General features: G+C 48.4%; 1 protein-coding gene across 1 annotated transcript in view; it reads left to right on the top strand.

The window, feature by feature from the left end:
* The first annotated feature begins 7,579 nt into the window (after positions 1 to 7,579).
* Positions 7,580 to 22,155, top strand: part of LOC119454354 (solute carrier family 22 member 8) — a 64,211-nt gene continuing 49,635 nt past the window's right edge. Inside the window, exon 1 of the mRNA XM_037716309.1 lies at positions 7,580 to 7,715. Coding sequence (XP_037572237.1) covers positions 7,580 to 7,715 — 136 coding nt within the window. The remainder of the gene's footprint in view (positions 7,716 to 22,155) is intronic.

Below are 22,155 nucleotides of genomic sequence, written 5' to 3'. Positions count from 1 at the left end.
AACGGCTAAGAAAAGTGACAAAGAAATTGTCCCGTAACAAAGAACTCGCTGAGGAATATGACAAAGCAATCCGAGGATACCTGTAATCGGGGCATGCGGAGCGCGTGGCAGAGTCGGTGACACTCAACGCAGTGTATTATATGCCGCACCAGCCAGTAATTCGAAATGACTCTACTAGTACGAGACTATGAGTGGTGTTCGATGCCTCATCACATGCGCCGGAACATTCTTCGTTGAATGAGCATCTCAAAAAATGCCCAAATCTCATCAGCGACTTGGGGTGAATTCTGTTGCGGTTTCGTCTACACAGGGTGGCGCTCGTAGCAGATATCGAAAGGGCATTTCTGCAAATCGAAGTGCTACCAGAAGACAGAGATGCTCTAAGATGTTTGTGGTACAGTCGCCCACCACTCAACGCTACCGACTTGCCAGATATTGAAGAATGGAGGATGACGAGAGTACCATTTAGCACGACGGCAAGCCCGTACTTACTGACGACCGCCCTACTCCAACATATCGATCAACAGACGGGTGAGCTTCAAGAGACAGCTGCTATACTGAAAAGTTCATTTTACGTTGACGACTTGGTGACCGGCGCTGGCACAGTAAAAGAACCATTAAAGATAGCCACAGAGGCTAAGAAAATAGTGAAGGATGCTGGTATGAACCTGAGAAAGTGGTCGTCAAATTCAGGAGTGGTTCGTTAGGAACTTGGCGAGGACAATTCCCAAGACCAAGATAAAGGACAGAAGGTATTGGGGTTGCTATGGATGCCCATGAATGACAATATGGCAATATCGATGGGTGCAGTGCTGAATGCCGTCAATACGGGTGTCAGCACAAAACGGGTAGTGCTACAGGCGTCCGCAGGAGTATTTGATCCTCTGGGCTTAATCGCCCCGTTCGTGGCTTCATCTAAGATACTTTTCCAAAAACTTTGGGAAAGACGACTAGGATGGGATGAACAGCTTCCAGAAGACTTGGCGGAAAAAAGGAAAGTTTTGTGTTTGGATCCCCAGCCTACGAGAGTGCTGGTTCCCGCGTTGCCTTGCGCCCAGTCAAACAGCTTCTTGGCAACTGCACATCTTTTGTGATGCAAACCCAAGAGCATACGGTGCCTGCGCTTATCTGCGAGAAGAGAGTGACATCGAAGGGGTGAGTGCAAACCTCATTTTGCCAAGTCCCGTGTGACTCCACTGAAGACGATATCTCTGCCGCGAATTGAGCTGATCGCTCCGTTAATTGGAACTCGAATGGCTGCTTACCTTCAAAGTGTAATAGGCCAGCCCGTACCAGTGTGCATGTGGTCAGACTCCACCATAACACTCTTTTGGACAAAGAGCACAGCTAAAGAATGGAAGCCATTCGTAGAGAACCGCGTGAGGGAAATACAAAGCTTGAGCAGTCCGGAGAAATGGAGGCATTGTCCAGGAAAAGATAACCCCGATGATTGCCTAACAAGGGGTATGAAGGCGAATTTCCTGCGTGAAAGCGTGCTGTACTGAAACGGACCAAATTGAGTTGGTCGAGAAGCCGGATGTATGGCCAGTAATGAATCAGGACCCTGATTGCGTTAATTCGCTAATCTATGGAGAAAAACGGAAGCGCATTGTGGGACTGTTGACAGAAGTATCACAAATGACGCCGTTGCTGCCGGCAGAGCAGTACAGCAGCTACGCACGACTATTGAGAACAAGTGCATGGATAATGAGGTTTATAAGCAACTGTCGGAAACGAGCACGTAGCACCGATGCACATCTCACCTCAATTGATCTGCACGAAGCTGAAAATTATTGGATTCACCCCGTTCCGGAGAGGGGTTTTGCGCAAGAGATTGCTGCCCTTGATCAAAAGAAGAGCTTACCTCCAAACAGCAACACTGTTTGGAGGTAAGCTCTGTTTCAGGTAAGGCTCTGTTTCAGCCTTTCCTCGACGCTGAGGGGCTTCTGCGTGTGAAAGGTCGCCTGCAGTTCTCATCGGTGCCTCACGAGACAAGGCACCCAGTCCTACTACCAAAAGAGCATGCCGTCACCAAGCTTCTTGTAAACGACGCTCACCTCAGGACACTGCATGGAGGTGTGCAGGCAACCATGACAGAGCTGCGGGAACGTTTTTGGATACAAAGTTGCCGCCAGCTTGTGAAAAAAGTCATCTTGGGTTGCCTGATATGCCTGCGGCACCAACTTACCAACGGCGCCCCTTCCTAGTGACCGAGTGAACTGCAATCAGGCCTTTGGAGTAGTCGGCATTGATTTTGCCGGCCCCCTGTGTACAAAGACGAGAAACGACAGTGAAAAGAGCTACATTGCTCTCTTCACCTCTGCCACGACGAGAGCAATTCACCTAGAATTGGTGTCGAGTTTATCCTCTGAATGTTTTCTACTGGCACTCAGGCATCGCTCGCAGAGGGCTGCCAACAACAATATACAGTGACAATACATTGACATTCAAGAGAGCTTCGAAAGATATCCAGAGACTGTGGAACATCCTACGAAGTCACGAAGTGCAGGACTACTGCAGTTTGCAGCGAATCACCTGGAAGTTCATCATAGAAAAAGCCGCCTGGTTGGGCGGTTGGTGGGAACGGATGGCGAAATCCGTCAAAGTTGCCTTGCGGAAAATTCTCGGCCGCCAAAGCCTCACTTTTGAGGAACGTCTTACAGTACTGGCTGACATAGAAGCTACGATCAACTCGCGTCCACTGACATATGATGGACAAGAACCTGCCGAGGAATCAATTCTGACTCCATCTCACCTGTTGACAGGGAGACGAGTGATAAGTTTACCTGAAGCAAGAACCCTAGCCGTCCCTTCTTCCTCAAGAACCGACATTGTTCGACGTTGGCAGTACCGTCGATCACTAACAGATGCCTTCTGGAAACGGTGGCGAAGAGAATATCTGCTACAACTGCGGTCCGCGCACTGCATATCATCGAGTGGAACCAACTCCCTCAGGACTGGAGACCTCGTCATCTTGCAGGAAAAGCAGTCATCAGCTCATATGTGGAAAACTGGCCGCATTGCTGAGTTGTTCAAAGGGCGGGACGGAGCCGTGCGGTCTTGCGTCGTCAAGTTGCCCTCCGGCAAGGTCGTTCGGCGACCGGTACCGCTTCTGTATCCACTGGAGCCTAACCTAAAATGAGCGACGCTCATTTGGGGGGGGGGGGGGGGGGGAGGGGGGATGTAGAAAAATACAGAAAAGAAAAGAAGCCGGGACCGTCTTCGGCAAAATGCGCGAGAACAACCCCGGAAACGAAGAGGGATCCGAAGAAAGAAAACCGCAAGTGATCAGGAAATGCTTTCCCCAACGCCAACGGAGCGACGGCGGCTCAGACCGACAGCCAGAGCGGACCAAGGGACTGTGAAAAGAAGACGTTTTTGTATTGATGCCGTGAATATAGTTAAATCTTGCCTTTGTTACCAAAGATTTCTCGCGTGACTTCCTGACGAGTTTCCGTCAACAAAGTGTATTCCACAAAATACGACACCGTCATCACACCGCGGTAGTCACGCCGCCATCACCACGCAGTCGTCGTCGTATCCCGTTTCGCCATACCACCGTCGCAACATAGTCGTAGTCATGCCGTCATTATTCCATCGTCACCATCTAGCCGTCGTCATGCCATGATCGTCACGCAGTCGTTGTCGCGCATTCGTGGTCATACCACCGTCGGAATGCCGTCGTGGTCATTCTATTGTCGTCATTCTAGCTTCGGCGTTCGATTGTGGTCATGCCGTCGTCGTCATTCAAACGTCACCATTCCATTGTCCCCATGTCGTCGTCGTCATACATTGTTGTCATTCGTTTTTCTTTATTGCATCGTCATCACGCCGTCGTCGTCAATACATTGTCATCATCTCATTGTCGTCATCCTATTGCTATGGTTCTCTCACCATTTCGTCGTCTTCATACAGTAGTCGTCATCACGCCATCGTCATCATTCCAGTGGTGTCATCCCTTTGTCGTCATGTTGTCGTCGTCATTCTATCATTATCATGCGAGCGCCATTTCGTCGTCTTCATACGTTCGTCGTCATGCCGCAGTGGTTGTGCTGCCATCGTCATGTCCTTAGGGTTGTTCCACTGTCGTCATTCCGTCGTCTACACTGTGCATCCGCCTGATATCGTGTTTGGATTTAGGAACTGATCGTGAGCGGTACCTGTACTGCATCGACATAAATAATCAGCGTATGCCATGCGCTGAGGGAATTGGTTTAGGCGAAGCTTTCATTGGTGTTTCTGAAGAGCTGTGTTGCTGCTTAGCGACCCCTTCCAAGTATTGGCCACATAACCCAGACATTTTCACTGGGGACCGCCTTGCTCAAAATAAACGCGGCGGGCTCGATGATGCACGTGACAGCCATGATGACGAAGGAATGACAACGACAGAACGTCCACGATTGCATGAAGATGATGGTATTAAATTAAATTCTGAGTTAATTTGACCACCTGGGGTCCTTTAACATGCACCCAATGCACGGCACACGGGTGTCTTTGCATTTTGCTGTCTCCTCCTTTCCGAAGAGTAGGCAGCCGTTGTGCCTCTTCCGGTGGCAGTTGCCAGCCTGCTCCTCGCTTTCCCTTTCCTGTCATGTGTATATATTTCCTGTTATGTGTGACACTTTCTTCTGCACAAACTCTATCGGTGTTGCCGTTAATGTATTTTTTTGTTGTCCGTTTCGCATTTGAAGCATCGAGACAATGCTTTCTGGAAAGGGGGGTGGGGGTGGCGTTAATGCCATGGCCATAACCGTTGACTGTGTAGTGGGTTAGCTGCGTCTGCGGAAGCTGAAGTAGACGTCAACGAAGACGCACTCTCAGTGAAGGTGTCGGACGGTAACTGCGTGCTTCCATGAGATTAAACCCAATAGTTTATGCCATATCTGCTGCCCCGGGCTTGGCCAAGACCCAGGCCATCCGTTTGCAGGATATTCATTACAGTTGTCTCACTCACTCATATACAGTAACGTGACTATATGTTTTCAAAGCCAATAATAATAATCATAATCCCCATGAAAATGCGGCCGCCACGGCCGGGATTCGATCCTGCGACCTCGTGCTTAGCAGCGCAACACCATCGCCGCTAAGCCACCGCGGCGGATAAGATGACGGTATGATGACGGTGCGACGACGATGATGAAATGACGACGAAGGCATGACGACAACGTCATTAACATCACTACAACAAAATGACCACCATGGGATGACCCCAACGGCCTGGTGAAGACTGCGTGACGACAACGGCATGATGACGTTGGAGTGCCGACGATGTTGTGACAACGATGGCGTGACAGCCATGAGATGACGCTGTAGTGGCGACGATGGTATGATGACGATGGCGTGACGACGATGACGTGAAGACAATGGTGTGACGACGTTCGAGACACGATAATGGTATGACGATGATGGTATGACGACAACGACGGCGCGTTGACCACGAATGACGACGCTGGTGTTGCGACGGCGGTGTGATGAAGACAGTGACGATGACTGCACGATGACCATGGGATGGCGACGCTGTAGTGACAATGATATATGATGACGGTGATGTGATGTAAATGGCGTGAAGGCCATTGGGAGGACGGCGCTTGAGTTACGACAATGGCATGACGATCATGGTGTAACGCCCACAGAATCACGATGCTGGAGTGCCGACGTTGGCGTGAAGAAGACGGCTTGCGGGCCATGGGGTGTGACGCTGGTGTGGCAATGGTGGTATGATGACGATGGTGTGACGACCATGGGATGAACACAATGGAGTGACGACGACGGTGGGCCGACGATGGCGCAACAAAGACGGCGGGCCGACCATGGTATCGCTGATGTGGTGATGGTGGTATGACAACGACTGCATGACGTCCATGGGAGGACTTCACTGGAGTGACCACGATGCAAGACGACGATGGTGTCAGGACGATGGCGTGACGACCATGGGATGACAACGTTGCAGTGACGATGATGGTATGACGACGATGGCGTGAACGCGACTGTGCGCTGACCACGGGATGACGACGCTGCAGTGACGACGATGGCTTAGCAGTAACCTCAAGACAATGCCGGAGCGATGCCGATGGTATGACTACGAGTCACGACGACGATTGTGGGACGAAGGGAATGACGGAGCTGGAACGACGACAATGACATGACAACAAAGGCATGATGGCAATCGGATGACGACAGCCGAATCGCGACGACAAAATTAGAACAACGGAATGACCACGACGGCATGACGACAACCCTGTCATAACGACCCGATGATGACATTGGCATGAGGACCATAGGATTATGATGACAAAAGTACGACGATGACTTGAAGATTACGACGTCATGGCGACGATATGACAGCGACAGAGAGGAAACGGCGGGAATATGGCGATGACATGGCAGCGAAAGAATGGTCAGAATGGCATGAACGCGATCAAATGACGACGAAGGAATGATGACGAAGATGACGTGAGAACTACGGAGTGTTCGTGTTGGATTCATTTATTATCTCATTCTTAACTAAAAAATACAATTTCTTCCCTTATCTACCCACTGCCGCCCCATTCATGGCCAATCATCCGGAGGGGCCAGGGCACCTTAATTAATTCATGATATATCCGGTGTTTCTTTTCACTGTATCCGGTACTAGTATCCGGTACTATTTAAGGTGTTTGCATTATATTGAGTACCCTGGGTTGCCTTAACTCGCATTATATACTTGGTTTGTCCCTCGTCGGTACGTGCCAACAGTTTAAGGTGACAACTACAACAACAATAACAACAACAAATTGGTTTATTTACACTATATCATGTTTCGGCCAATAGGCTTGCCTTAATCTGCACTATATCAGGTGTTTTTTTTTTTTTTTTTTTTTTGCACTATGTACTGTACCAGCCAACCTTGCAAGAGTGTAGCCAGCAGCCAGCAGGGATGGCAATGCCACGACGGGGACGGCGCCATGACGACATCACGTTCTGTATGACCCACGCTTTCAGCAAGAGTTATTTGGCAGTACAAGAGCCGGCAGTAGCAGAAACATCATCCAGCAGCAGCGGGAATGTCGAAGGAAGAGGCAAAAAAGAAAGCTTCGGTTTAAAAATTGCAATACATTAACGTTGTGACCTTTGTTGTCCATAAACATAAACAGTACACTAGATCACAAGTTACACAGCCATGAATTGTACGCACAGCCGTTAGCTGCATAGTTTTTAATTAACCGCTGCGCTTAAAATTGCTCTACATTAGATCCCAACATCTCTGTTGGATCTGCATACTATTTCTTGAAAGAAGTGTTTCAAGAGTTCTATATGTACTATAAATGTGGCGGTTATTGAATTTTGTTCATCGTGTTGTGTATTGTTTGGAACGCTGCCTTCGTTTTTGTCGTTGTATACGTGTGCTCGACCAGTTCCTTACAGCCAGCTGCTTGTTTATTTGCTTTCCTTTGGGTGCAAGGACCAATCAAGGGTGCCGCTGTAGTCTCAACCTTTGGGGCTTTCTTGTATCATATATAACCAACTTCTGCTGTTTTGAAATAGTAATAAACTAAGACAGCTGTTTTGTTTGCGTACCAGGGTAGGCCGTGTCCCCGTCATGGCGGCGGTCTACCTGCTATCCGGCGTAGGAGCCGTGGCCACCTACTTCTCAAAAGACTTTTACCTCTTTTTGCTGACGCGCTTCATCCAGGGTGGCGTGCTCCTCTCCATATGCAACATCCCGTTTGTGCTAGGTAAGTACCAGATGAAAAGCACCTTTTATACTCTGGCCACCAAAGGGTTCTCTAGTTTCCTCGCTATTCTCGTGGTTATAGCGAATTAGCGAACCGCGAATATAGCGAATTCTCGTTATATTCGCGGTCGCTATTATCCCAAAGCAATTGCATGGGAATGTAAGTACAATTTTATTACGATACCAATTATATGGACACTCCAAGAGTATTTCTGCCGTCGGCGTCGTCGTCGCCGTCGTCGTGAGGTTCCCTATAAAGTCCAACGGCGATAAAATCGTCGCCGCGCGCCGTATGCTGCATGTGCGAGTGAAAGTGCGCGAGGGACGCGCGCTTTCACGGGGAGCGAACGCACGGCAGAGAGCAAACGTAACTTATTCCGTCGCGCGAAAGACCGTGGGGGGACGGGAGGGAAGAAGGGGAGGCGTCGTTTAGCTGCTGCACCAAATGCGTATCTTGCGACCAGGTGCAGAGGGAACTGGCGACCCAATGGCAGCGCGGGAGGGAGGAGTTGTGGCTTCTGCTCTGCGAGTAACCGCGCACTTGTACTTTGCGTGGCGCCTGGCGGTCGCGTGCAGCGTATCTTGAAAGCGATCTGCAACACGGCTCCTACCCTTTCTACGCGCTGTGCTTTCGCCGCTCAGTTTCCGTTGAAGCGGTAGACCGCACGAACCTTTGCTCGCTGCTTCTGGCGTGCTTGCTCATGTGGCAATCTGCAAGGCAGCAGTTGCGGTTGCTCAGTGGAACACTGCGCATGCCTCGTCACTTTGTTCCTTCCTTCTCCCCCCACCCCGTTTTTCTATAAGTTAACATGTTTGGAATAAACGCACGTCTTTTGCTGGTCGACGCCTGCCGTTCACTGCGGTGTGGCCTAGCCGCCCGCGTTTGTAACAGCTCATGCAGCGTTTTGACAGCGATTGTGTGCGGATTGAGTGTTATCTATTCATGTTTGATTGTGCGCACTGACACCATGCTTGTTAATTCAGTTAGTAAGCGAATATCTCCAACTTTATACAGCCGATAACATTACTCTCCTTACCCCGTATAGCTCGCTACTAATTTGCTACTAACGCTGTTTTAAGTGTCAGCGCTTCGGACATAACGCTAAGTACTGTCGTGGGGAACAGAGGTGCAAGCGCTGAAGGGGACCTCATGACTTGTGCAAGTAAAGAAAACTTTGTGTGTGCAAACTGCGGCGGTGACCATCATGCTAGCTACGGTCGATGTCCTGCGCGGACAGCTGCTCAGCGAAGGAATGAGATGTTTGTCTTGGGTCCAGAGAATGCAAGCGCACCATCGAACACGAAGAAGACGTCCAGTGCGCCACAACTAAGTGGTTTGGAAATAGAGCACGCATCTTCTTTCCCGCGTCTCACACCGACAAACGAAGTTATTGAGCCAACGCAAACGGTCACCGCCGCTGAGAAACCTGTTCCAAAAAAAAGTCCGAAAAGCGCACCAGCGCGGCCGCGGTGAACCGACCTCAAGTACCACTTGGAAGCAGTCAGCAGGAAAACTGCCAGCATGTGATATGCGCTTTGTTCACGGCACTACGTTCGCACGTCGAGAAGATGCCTGCGAGTTGAACGAAGGGTATGCTGGAAGCAGTGCTGGCTCTTGAGTCAGTAATACTCTGCTCTATTTCCACATACCCTCAGTAGCATAACGGCAATTTCTCGCCCACTTGGTCCATTGCGTCGTCCAAAAGTGCCCTTAATAATGTAATGGAACTGCGCCGGTATTCTACAGCGTCTGTGTGAACTCAGCCTTTTCCTTCGAGACGTACCTATACCAATTCTAGCCCTCTCGGAGGCCGGTCTCCCTAATGGAAGGACGATCCCAGGGTACATCAGACATGTAAATATGAGTATACCGTCATTTGCAAATGGAAGTGTGATGATATACATTAGACGAGAAATACCTCACATTGCCTTACCAGTGCAAGACCTTTGTTCTACCTACTTGGAAGTCGCCGCTGTGCAAGTATGCCTAGGAAACCGAAAACTCAGTGTGGTGTCGGTGTATATACGTCCACGCAGGAAGGTCTCCATGGAGGCGTTTATAAAGGACCTTTGCATTCGTTGCCCCTCTTCTACAATAACCTGTGGCAATTTTAACGCGCATCATTCGCTTTGGGGAGATAAGATTGCAGATTTCCGAGGTAAGGAACTTGTCGCAGCCACGGATGCTGCTGACTTATGTATCGCGAACGGTGGCAAACCGACTTTCTTCAGACCACCAGATTCCGGGAGTTCCATAGACCTCGTGATCCATTCTACAGACCTTTTCGTATCGTCGACAACCGCCCCAGACAGGATGGGCAGCGACCATTTTCCGACCTTCACCAACATCACCGGATTTCACACGGCTGGTCGACATTACTGTGCTGTGACACGCTGAGACACATACAGAGAAGCTTTGGATGAATCCCCTGGTGAGCTGTTCGCAGATATGCTGCGGAGCAAGATAATGGCTACCTCAATGTTGAAACTGCCAGATCATTTCCCTACTCTTGATTTGAAACTAAAGAACCTCTGCGCAGTGCGTAGGAGAGCGGAGCGGAAACTAATGAGAAAAACGGGAAATCCCTCTGCGAAAACTGAATACAACAGGGTAAACGCTGTCATCCGTCGTCACACAAAAAGGTTAAGACAAGTTCAATGGCCTGCTTTCCGTGAGAGTTTACCGGCGTTTACTCCCATGACAAGGATATGGGGAGTAATGAATAGTCTATCCGGAAAGATTCGCCCGCACAGGCCATTCGAAGCACTTGCTTTAAAGCAAGGAAAAGATTTGCAAACCCTTGCAGAAGATTTTAGAGGCCTATACACATCTGGCTGATCAGCAGGAGTATCGAACCCTCTGTTGTCTCAAGCATTCCATACCATGGATATGCCATTCACCTTTCGTGAGTTGGATTTGGCGCTTAGCAAATTAAGAAGACGCTGTGCTGTGGGTCCCGATTCGATCAGCAATCTGATGCTGAAAAATCTGTCACACGAACACACGAGCCCTTCTGAACATATTTAATCACGTCTGGAACACAGGAGAAATCCCAGAAACGTGGAAGACAGCATGGGTGGTGCCATTGCTCAAGTCCGGAAAGGATCCTGCGAACCTCGCCTCATATCGGCCAGTATAGCTAACATCGTGCGTATCAAAGTTGATGGAAAGACTAATATGTACGAGATTAACATGGTAGCTTAAGCAAAGGAAATAGACTGCCATCGTGTATGACCGGATTGCGTCCACGGTTGAGTGCCCAGGACAGTGTCTTGGATTTACCAAGCCATATCGAGCACCATCGCGCAGACGGCCTTTCGACACTCGCCATCTTTATAGACGTTGCCAAGGCATATGACTGTGGGCTTCCTACAAGCATCATCAACGGACTCCGAACCGTGGGCGTCTCGGGAAATGCTCTTCGATTCGTCCATGAATTTCTCAGAGATCGATGTGTCCATGTTAAGCTCGGAAGTATAATGAGTGATAAGCGACGAATCTCCCTCGGCGTCCCACAAGGAAGTTTCCTATCTCCCTTGCTTTTTAGCGTTCCCATGGCCAGCCTTCCAGATGCACTGAAAGTAGGTCGGACGGCAGTTAAAATGTCCCTCTACACAGATGACATCTGTATTTGGATCTCGGGGTACCAACACAGAAGTTTGGCCCAGATATCCCAGGGCGCAATCTCCATCATCGAACGCCACTTATCGACACTTGGCCTATCTTTATCAGCGGAAAAATTGGCCTTCATGCTTTTTCCGGGGGTGATACGCAAGTCAACACGCCTGACGCTGAGTATCAGAGGGCATTCACTTCTTCGTGCAACTACCCGCCGTGGTTGCTGAGTGGCTATAGTGTTGGGCTGCTGAGCACGAGGTCGCGGGATCGAATCCCGGCCACGGCGCCCGCATTTCGATGGGGGCGAAATGTGAAAACACCCGTGTACTTAGATTTAGGTGCACGTTGAAAAAACCCAGGTGGTCCAAATTTCCGGAGTCCTCCACTACGGCGGGAGTCATAAGGAGATCGTGGTTTTGGCACGTAAAACCCCATGATTTAATTTTCTTTCGTCGTACAACTCATGTTTGATTCCTGGGCGTCACCATCGACAGCAAGCTACTATGGCGTCGTGTGGTCGACAGTGTTGTGGCTGCATCAGTGCAAAAAGTCAACGCACTTCGTCGATTGGCAAGTTTACGTTGTGGAAACAATCCTATGCCCATGCTTAAACTGAACGCTGCACTGATAACAAGCCGCATTCTCTATCAGCTCCCTCTGAAATCACCGCCATCGAGTCAATCCGAGCGCTTGGAGACAGTGCACAGAAAGGGACTTCGCTTTGCAATGGGAGTTCAACAGGCGGCTTCAAACAAGAAAGTCACTAATGAGGCAGAGTCTCTTCCCCTCCGCCTCTTGGCATCTCAGGCCTTGCTGACGCAGCTATTAAGGCTGGGCGAGTGCCGCGCAGGCACGGCGCTTCTCCGGGGGCTAAGAGCAAGAACTCGCTCACATTTCCATGCGGCGCTGAACACTTTCCGATGTTTAGGATTGGAATGGCCTAAACGAAGTCCCCTTGACCCGCCATGGTCTTTTTCGGACGTTACCTGCAGCCTCAGCGTACCCCACCTACCGGCGAAACGCACCATTTCATCTACAGAAGCAAAGTTTATTGTGCTGGACCACTTGAGCACAGCGTGTCAACGCCACCTACAAGTGTACACAGATGGTTTGGTGTGCGCCCAAACAGAAAGCTGTGCAGTGGCATTCTGCATACTATCCCTTGATGTGTCATGGTCTGGCCGACTGGATCACGTAGTTTCCTCTACAACAATGGAAAGCACCGCAATCACCGCGGCTTTGCGGAAACTACGGGCCTTTTCTGCACGAGATGTCGTGATGCTGACGAATTCCAAGTCAGCGTTACAGAGATTACATCGTGGCCTACCTCTAGAGAAATTTACAAGGCAACCTCTGGCACTGATTAACGACCTAACGAGCAAAGGATTTAACATAAGGTTTCAGTGGATGCCATTACACGTAGTAATTGATGGAAACGAGACAGCTGATGTCCTTGCACGTCTAGCGCTGAAATGTGTCCCAAAAGTGAAAGCTCCAAAAGCTTTTCGGAACCCTAAGAGTGCAATCTGCCTTCACTTTAGGGAGATCTACAAGAATCCACACGAAGCCTCTGTAACTCATGGATTTACCCGAGAAGAAGCGACGCTTTTATACCGCATCAGGCCCGACCCCAACTTGTTTATTCAAGACTGGGCTTCACGCTTCCCCACTCTGTGCTTTCTGTGGTGACATTGGCGATATCGAACATATCATTTGGCTATGGCCGCAGTTTGACACAGAAAGAAAAGCGATGGTCGACAGCCTACAAAAGAGCGGTCTTACGCACAGGACCTTTGAAGACGTCGTTTTCCCCGAAGGGCCCGCGGCAATCAGGAAGAGAGCGCAACGACTGCTAATGGCCTTCCTGCGAGACACGGGGCTCATCGACACCTGGTCACACACCCCTGATCTCAACAAGAAGGAGGATCAGGCGGAACAATTGCCGGCTATGTATGCCAGGATGACCCCGCCTGCTTCAACATCACCACCACCACCACCTTAACAGGCATTCTCCCAATCGGACCGGTGTCAAGAAATGCGCCGTCAAATTTGCGGTAAAGATGCACTGACTACTACTAACTTACTACTAACATTAATAAAATACTGTGCTATGCATTGAAACACAAAACACCGGGAACGCCAATCTATTTCATCGCATACTAGGAATATCTCGAAACTGGTGCGACCCTGAGAATTGGTTCCAAGTGGATAAGCGTTGCGAACTCCCTCGCAGCAATTCGTAAATTGTAATATGAGCCGCAAAGTTATTTTTAAAAACAATTAGTGAAATTGTGTTAATTAGTCAATTAGGTACTTTGATTTATCGTGCTAGTAAAATTTGCTTCTTCGAGTAATTCATCCCAAGACTAGGATTAGACTACCACAGGCAACACAAAAAAATTATGTATGGTCTAAAGAAAAAAAGTTTCACCGACGATTATGATACTGCCGAATGCGAAGTTTGACCGCAGCTCTATAGATGTTTTCATTTCGCGATATATTGGCTTGCGCGGGCAATCTCTCACGTTGCAAACGGAGCGAAGTCTGGTGCGACTGCCTCGCCAATGGAGATCGCGAGAGGCAGCACGTGGGTGACGCGTGGGCGCGATTCACAGGAGCCGCCGCAGGCAGACCTCGACTCAAGTAGTGCTTTGTTCCCATCTGTGTGACACGCGTTACCCTGTCTCCATCTCGTAGCTATCATCGCCGCAGAGCCCGTCGTGCGCGGATCTACATGGTCTTTTGTCTCGCGCTTTTGCCATACCCTCCTCCTCCGCTTTACGCCTCGCACTCTATTCACTATCGCCTGTCTTTAATCTCCTGCTGCGCTCCACGATCGCTCTTCCATCCTTCACCGTGCTCGTTCCCTTTGTTACGAGGGACGCCGCCGCCACCGCCGCTCGCCGAATAGGTGCCTACGAGCTGTGCTCTAAAAAGGGCGTTTGTGTCGCGGAGCAACAAGAAGCTATTCACTAGCCGACGTATGAAAAGATGCACGAGATGCACGAAATGCCTCCATTCTTTACATTTTTTGAACAAGTTAATGTGGCTGCACCTTTCCCACTGGGACGCCTACAAAAAAGCAGCACAAACATTCTGCAACTTTTTACGTTCGTCCGCGAACAGTGTAGCAGTCACGTCATGTACCGCAGCTTTCTAATAGGAAACAAAACGGAAGGAAACATTGCAAATTGTCCCCCCACTGAAAAGAGACAAGTTGGCTCCGTTCCACCTATCCACCTTAATTGGTAGGTGTTTCATGCACTTTCTGTTTCAAATACACCTTAATATTTTCATAGCAATCTAATGGCACACCAAAATACTTTACACAATTTATCATCTACCAAACCTTCGCGTAGGTGTCTGGGGCCGATATCCATTCTCCGCGCCAAAACACATGGCACTTTCCCCAATTTGAAGGACTGCTTGTAATTTAACGAGAATGATTGACAATGCATATTGCTTCATTGATAATTTGCCTGTCCGTGCCACACAAGGCGATATCATCCGCATAGGCCAAGGTATTTACTTATGACTAATTTAAATTAAAGCCACGAACAGCTTTATTTCCAATAATTTACAAGCACATGTTGTCATATAGAAACAAAACAGCAATGGGCATAGGTCGCAGTACTGAGGCACAGAACACTGCACTTTATCTGGGGCTCCCAATGTTTTACTAGCAATTATTCGTGGTGCGCTTGAGGTTAATGATTTGGCCTGTACGGTAAGTGAACGTCCGTATCGCATGATGTTAGAACTTGCATAGCAACAAAATAAACTCAATTGTACGTATCGTTTTTTGGCTTGTACCACCTAATTGACTAAAGTTTTGCTTGACCCACATTTCAACATGTGTGTTGGATCTTATCAATATTCTAATGTCTGCATGTCCTCACGAAAACTTGTGAATAATGTGCATGTGTATATATGCGTGTGTCGTGAATGAGCCGTTGTGTGTTTGTGAGGTCACCGTGTAAATTCCGTCCTCACCAAACACCTGCAGTAGCGTGCAACAGCATTTGCCAGGCTAACGGGTCCAGCTCCTTAATGAAGTCAGCTCATCTCTCAATGCCAAAGCGAACGGCCTCCATTTCATAAGTTCAAATCCAAAACGCAGCAAAATTAGCATAATTTACTGAAGCCGAAGTAGCGTAATAAACCTCACTTTGTCATGTTAATTTGCCGTGAGTTAAACGACACCTCGTATAGATTGCCAACGTAAACCTGGGCGTTTCTTTTCGACGACGCCTTTCGTCATATGGAAGCTATACTTTCTAAGAAATAATTTTGCAGGGAAGACACTGCACTTTGGCAAGCACGCCAAAAAAAGAAAGAAAGGCATATGATAGAAAAATGAAAATGAATCATTTTGAGTACAATTTGTGCGCGGTGTGCAGAAAAATGGGCAAAAATAAATGTGACAAGTATGACAAAGAAAAATTATGGCAGAAACCATCTCACGATGAGTGTCGACCGTAATACGATTAGCATTAAACCAATATAGCGACGCACTATATCGCTGAAGTCACGTTAACCTTAAAACCTGTAATGGCCATTCTGAAACATCCGTTGCTTCGGCTATACACGCGACATGTAGTGTCACAGGCATCGACCCACATTGATATTTCACTCGCTTGCTAAGGCCACCCTTAAGCACGACGACCAGCAGTGACGGTGATGGAACGACGAAGAAGTAATGACGTCGATGGCACGATAAAGGGGGTATGACGACAACGGCGTGACGATAACGAGATGACGATTCTGAAGTGATAACTATGGTATAACGACAACAACAACGTGACAACGTCGGCACGAGGACAGTGGGGATGGCGACGAGTGCGGAATGGCGATGGACTTGGTGTGACGACAACCGGATGACGAAGCGAGTCTAATGACGATGGCACGACCACGATGGCATGACGTTGATGATATGACACCGGTGTAAGGACAATATGACGGCGACGACTGTATTACGAAGACTGCATGATGACTATGGCGAGACAATGACAGCATGGCGAGAGTCAAAATACGAAGCTTGGAGTGATGACCATGGAACGATCACGACGGCCACACGGCGATGGTATGACAACCAATGCACGACGACTGTCCGATGAGGATGGCGGGACGACGACGGCATGACGAGAGGCTTCACAAAGCCTGAATGAAGAAAATGCAATGACCCAAATGGCATCACGATCACGAACACCTACGTAGTGGCCCAAGATACTAGACAACTTGGGTCCCTCAGTCGGGGTTAGAAAGCGCGACGATGACGGGATGGCGAAAGTCTGATGAAGAAGCTGGAATGCATGGAGGAAGGAAAAATATAGGAGGGAGCATTACGTCACGCAGCCCGCCTTGGCAAGCGAACGCTTCGTGTAGCCAGCAGTGGTGGCCCAACACGTGACCTCTTGCGTCGAGATCACGGAGAATCGAGATTTGCCGAGATCTTTAGTTACCGGTAGTTTTTATTCGATGCGCTCTGGGCCTGCAGCTGCTAACATGGAGGAAGGAAAAAAGATTTTTCCTGGTTGTTTCCCCTTGATGTTGTTTTTGTTTATTTCAAGCGTTTCAAAAGGTTTCGAATGAGTATTGCAAAAAATAAGTCAACCGGGAGTACTAAAACCTACCGCGCGCTCTGGCGTAGCCTCCGCGCTCGGATGTTTTCACCACGTGTTTGGCCACCACGGCAGGCGTCAATCGCGTTGCGGTAGGCTCCCTCCTATTGACCCTTTTCGCGGAGCAGTTTTCTCTCGAGAAACGAGATGGCGCTTTCGGCGGCGCGCCATACGTTGCCTCAGTGAAAGCGCACGAATACGAAATCATCACCGCTTCTGCCATGTTTCTGTGCCATCAGCTGTCGGAAATGCAACTGGGTTTTCGCTCACGCACTGTGCTCCATTCATGCTGCAAAATGCGGAGTGGTGGATTGAAGACGTGCAGTAGTTCGTTGCAAAAATATTGACTGGCATATTAAGGAATAGAATGAATACGTGTCACCAAGTTAACGGACTGTTGCTATGTGCTTGCTATATATGGACAGCCTCTGTTGCCGGCCCTTCTTAGTGTACGACTTTCTGCGTATATAAAAAAGTCACTTATCCGCTAGCGTTGTATCACTAACCTCCAAAGACTTCAACCCTGGGACGTCGGCAAGAGAGTACACCTCATTAAACAATGACAAATGGTGTAGCGCCGCTTCCTGGTATATAAAGTTGCGCTCACGTTATCTACACACATCTACCCCTACTCGCACGGAAACTTGCGCACACTCTATCGCCAACGTATTAAGAATGTGTGAATGGGCGCACATTTGAATCAGTGTGCCAAAGCGTGGGTGACCGACTACACCGACAGCACACGAATGGATGAAGGTGAATGTTTCGTGACAGTCCACAGGAGTAAGCGAGTTACTAGCGATAATAAATATTTGCTACATGCTATTACGAAGTACAGAACAGCTACGTTCCAAGCCTAGTGTGCAGCAAGAACAAATCTATTGCAACTAAGCACACCAGCGAGCGATTAGGCAGAAAATAATCAGATAGTGACCGCACCGACGAACTTCACTCAGTCAGAAACGTGACAAGCCACTGCTTCAATGTATTTTCCAATTAAGTAACAAAAAAAAAAAACACTGATCCTGGTTCAATTCATAAGCGGAAAGCTTGGATAGCTTGGAATACATATTTCGCCACACTTTTAGAACAAGCACCATATACGCTGCTCGCGCCGTTCGAACAAATCTTAATGAGCTCCAAAGCGCTTTTGCATGTCCTGTGAAGCTCTGGCCAAAGCTTCGTGTCGTCCACCCAGTCAGCGTCTACGATAGCTCCCGAAACAGAGGTTTCCTGAGCCGCGCCGGGCGTCATACACATCTATTGTTTATACACCTCCTTGTTTAAGGAGGCAACGGAGGCAGTTGAGGCAAGCAATGGACGCGTCAACACGTGATCAAACATGGCAGCGCCCACGGTATCGCCGCGGAAAGGGTCAATATTTTTCCTTCCTCTATGCTGGAATGACGGCGATGGAATGACCATGATGGCGTCACGAGCACGAGCACGTACGTAGTGGCCCAAGCTGGCAGACAACTTGGGCCACTGGGTCAGCGTATATATATATATATATATATATATATATATATCTATATATATATATATATATATAGGCTCAAAGTATGAATTTGAGAAATAATGCTAATCGTATCAAAATCGAAAAATCTTGCGGAGCCTTCAAAGCAGCATTTGGCGGTGTTCGTGCAGCTGCGGTAGAAGTCAATAAACATGGAACAGAAGAGTTCTGATGCGCAGCATTATTTATGTTGTTAAAGCTAGCTTTCTATGTGAACCGGCGCCCATCGTTTTCTGATCATGGCTGCTGTTTCTGTCTTGCTGAATAACTCACGCACATACATATAATTAATCAGCTTATATGTTGCTTCATAGGGACTACCCCTACAGATGGCCCATGGCTGGCTTTTTTTCTCTACGGAAATAACCTTGCAACAACACATGACAACTAAACATCCCGCAGATAGCGTGATGAAACATTGGCTGTATTTAATGGGCAATCTTTGGAAGAAGCAACAAGGGAGCTATCGCAACTCGCAAATTATAGTCTTGTAACGCTGCAGGCCTCTGCACTATGCGACTCTGCACACTGGGTACATATGCTCAGCTGTTTTTAGAGACGCCTCTAGAGTCTGTAAAGGAGCACGGTTTATCTAGGTCAATTACTCACAAGGGACCCCGATTATAGAAAGAATTTACAGAAGAATAAAATTTGGCTGGAGTGCATGCGGCAGGCATTGTCGAATCCTTACTGGGAGCTTACCATTGTCATTGAAAAGAAAAGTGTACAATCATTGCATTTCCCGGTGCTAACATATGGGGCAGAAATTGGAGGTTAACAAAGAAGCTCGAGAACCAGTTAAGGACCGCACAAAGGAGCGATGGAACGAAAAATCTTAGGACTAACGTTAAGAGACAGAAGAGGAGCGGTGTGGATCAGAGAACAACACGGGGATAGCCGATATTCTAGTTGACATTAAGAGTAAAAATGGAGCTGGGCAGGCTGTGTAATGCCAGGATGGATAACCGGTGGACATTAGAGTTACAGAGTGGAATACCAAGAGAAGGGAAGCGCAGTCGAGGACGGCAGAAAACCAGGTGGGATGATGAAGTTAGGAAAATTGCAGGTGCAAGTTGGAATCGGCTAGCGCAAGACAGGGGTAATTGGAGATCACAGGGACAGGCCTTCGTCCTGCAGTGGACACAAATAACGGCTGATGATGATGATGAATGCAATTACGACATGGGAGCAATGTGGGAACAAGTAGCCGAACAGAATGTCGTAGTTACAACGGACGTCGGCATGCGATGGGACGGAATTTGTTTTGAACACCAACGTCACGCAGCATACGTTATCGAGGCAAAGCACATGGCATTGCGTGATGACAACTGCGTCGTTTCCACGCTTGATCAGAATTGGCAGGTGCGGGTTTGTGATGGCCAAATTAATATCGCAAATAACGCCTGCTATGCAAACTTATTCATTGGCATATACGCCCGGTTATTGATGCCACCTTAATCTGGATTTGTGAAGCTCGTCCAACGCGCTTCCTCAGGTCATGTCGACAGGGAGGAGATTCTTTCGCGTACATAATCGGACCTAATTTTATTCGGCGCAATACTCTCGAGGCTCACGGAGAGAGCTTGCCTGTTTAAGGGCTTAAAAGGCTGAGCACAAACACGCCGGGAAAAGAAGTCCTTGGGTGGTGGACAGGATAGCTGGACGGCTACCGTTCGAGGTTTGTCTTTAAAGTTAAAGTAATCATTGGTGATGTATCGTTGATTATCCTTATTTTGATATTCCTGTTCTCACTGGAACTACTACTGCAGGTCAGCATTAGGTGCCATATGAGCAGGTTCAATCGGTCAGACAGCACTGAAAAAAAGAAAAGAAACGAAGCCCGTGATAGTATGCGAAGAAAGCTCTGCCGTTGGAACGTCTAATCATGCGCAGACCCCTAAGGGAGCAGCGTATGTGTGGCACTTCTGCCGAGAATACTTGATGTATTATAGCATCTCTGCAGTGAGAACTGGTGGCGCAACCTCACTACCACAGATTCGCTGCAGCTACCGTAGTGTAAAGCGCCTTGGATGCGTCACCTAGGTGCAGGCAGTGTTACTCTACTAAGCAACGCGCGTAGTCGTAAGGTTCCCTTCATCCATGTCTCACGATGTTTCGCCCTTGCCTGCGCAGCGCTAGTATGCCCGCCAAGAAACGCATGCTCATGCTGGGTGCCTTTAAGTTCGTCTACCCTCTCGTGGCGCGACAATGCCCTGGGTGGCATACGCGCTCGCCCACTGGCGCCTGCTGAACGCCGTCATCGTGATCCCCGCCTCGTCGCAGCCGTCGTGTCACCGTAAGTCCCGGCACTGCACTTTGTAGAGAAAGTTGCGTAAGTTTGTCCCAAATGCGCTAGAGATTCTATTGAAGGAAATTTAAGGTCGTAGGATGAAGCTTGTTGCATTTAATGAGCTAGAGATGGTCAGGTTTTTTATGTTTCAGTAAAGAGTGACGGAGAGTGTGCGAAAAGAAGCGACAGTCTTCAGGACAATATTCTCCCTCCGAAGAAACGGAGGAAGGATACAAATGTCGCACAGGTATTCGAGTAGTATTACTAACCGACAAAGCACGATTACTCAAGCATTTTAATTACTTTCCGCGTGCGTACCGTTATTAAATAAGTTATTTCGACTGGTGCATTCTGGTGAGTCCTCATATTTACATAATAAATAATCTATATTGATTGGACCATAAGTCATGTCACTTTTTCGTAAAAATATTTCAATTAGCGTCTTAAAGCATATGAACAATTTATTTAAGTGGCTGCACGCGTTACGAGAATCCAACAACGATTGCTTCCTAATTGTTGACGCTAATTTGTGTGTAGGACTTTTCAAAGGCCCTCGCAAACGTTGTAACAATTTTTCGTAAGCTGTAAGTTCAACATGAAATGTGTCTGCTTCAGGGGCGGAATTCACTAAGCCTCGCTCTTGGTACGCATTTATTAGCCAAAACGTTGTTACGCTGAGATAAGGGTGAACCTGAAGTGGCAGCGCATTTAAGTTACAGCGTGTGTGAGAGCGAGAAGCTCGAAGCGAAGCTCGGTTTAAAACGACAAGGCATGGAAGAAGCGCGGACAACTGATAGCATGATCGCACATCATACATCTGTAGTTGAGGCTGTATTCCTACGGCAAATCACTACACACCCCTATTTAACAGCTTCTTTTTCCGGGCGTCTGATACAGCGCCGACAAGCGCAACCGCGCTCGCCCGTTCGCCGTACCTTCGTGAAAAGAATGGCAGGGGAAGTGTCACGCATTCTTCTCACATTTCTGCGAACGCCAGGACTCTGATGGACACATGGTGGCCTATTTTGGCGCAGAAGCAATTGCCGGCCAGGTCTGCCAGGCTAACCCCGCTGTAGCAACATCAGCGACATGTTGCAAAGCGACTGAATGTCTATTTCATTGCTAATTACAGAACGAAAAAAAAGAAAACGCATTTATGTAATTCATATCGCCTCATGGCAAGGTGACCAGCACGCGCATGCTCACCGGTATATATGTGATCTGAAGAAATTGCGGTCACTGACCAAGTCAATGGTGAAAATAACACACAGACGTTTCGGGACCCGTACGGGTTCTTTGATCACACTAAACTGATCCTTGATTGCACTAAACTGATCCTTGATCACACGAAACGTCTCTGTGTTATTTTCACCATTGACTTGGTGAATGACCGCA

Source organism: Dermacentor silvarum, chromosome 5, assembly GCF_013339745.2.
Source record: "Dermacentor silvarum isolate Dsil-2018 chromosome 5, BIME_Dsil_1.4, whole genome shotgun sequence".
Taxonomy (NCBI): Eukaryota; Metazoa; Arthropoda; class Arachnida; order Ixodida; family Ixodidae; genus Dermacentor; species Dermacentor silvarum.
The sequence above is the reverse complement of the archived record's forward strand: the minus strand, read 5'-3'. Positions and strand labels throughout refer to the sequence as shown.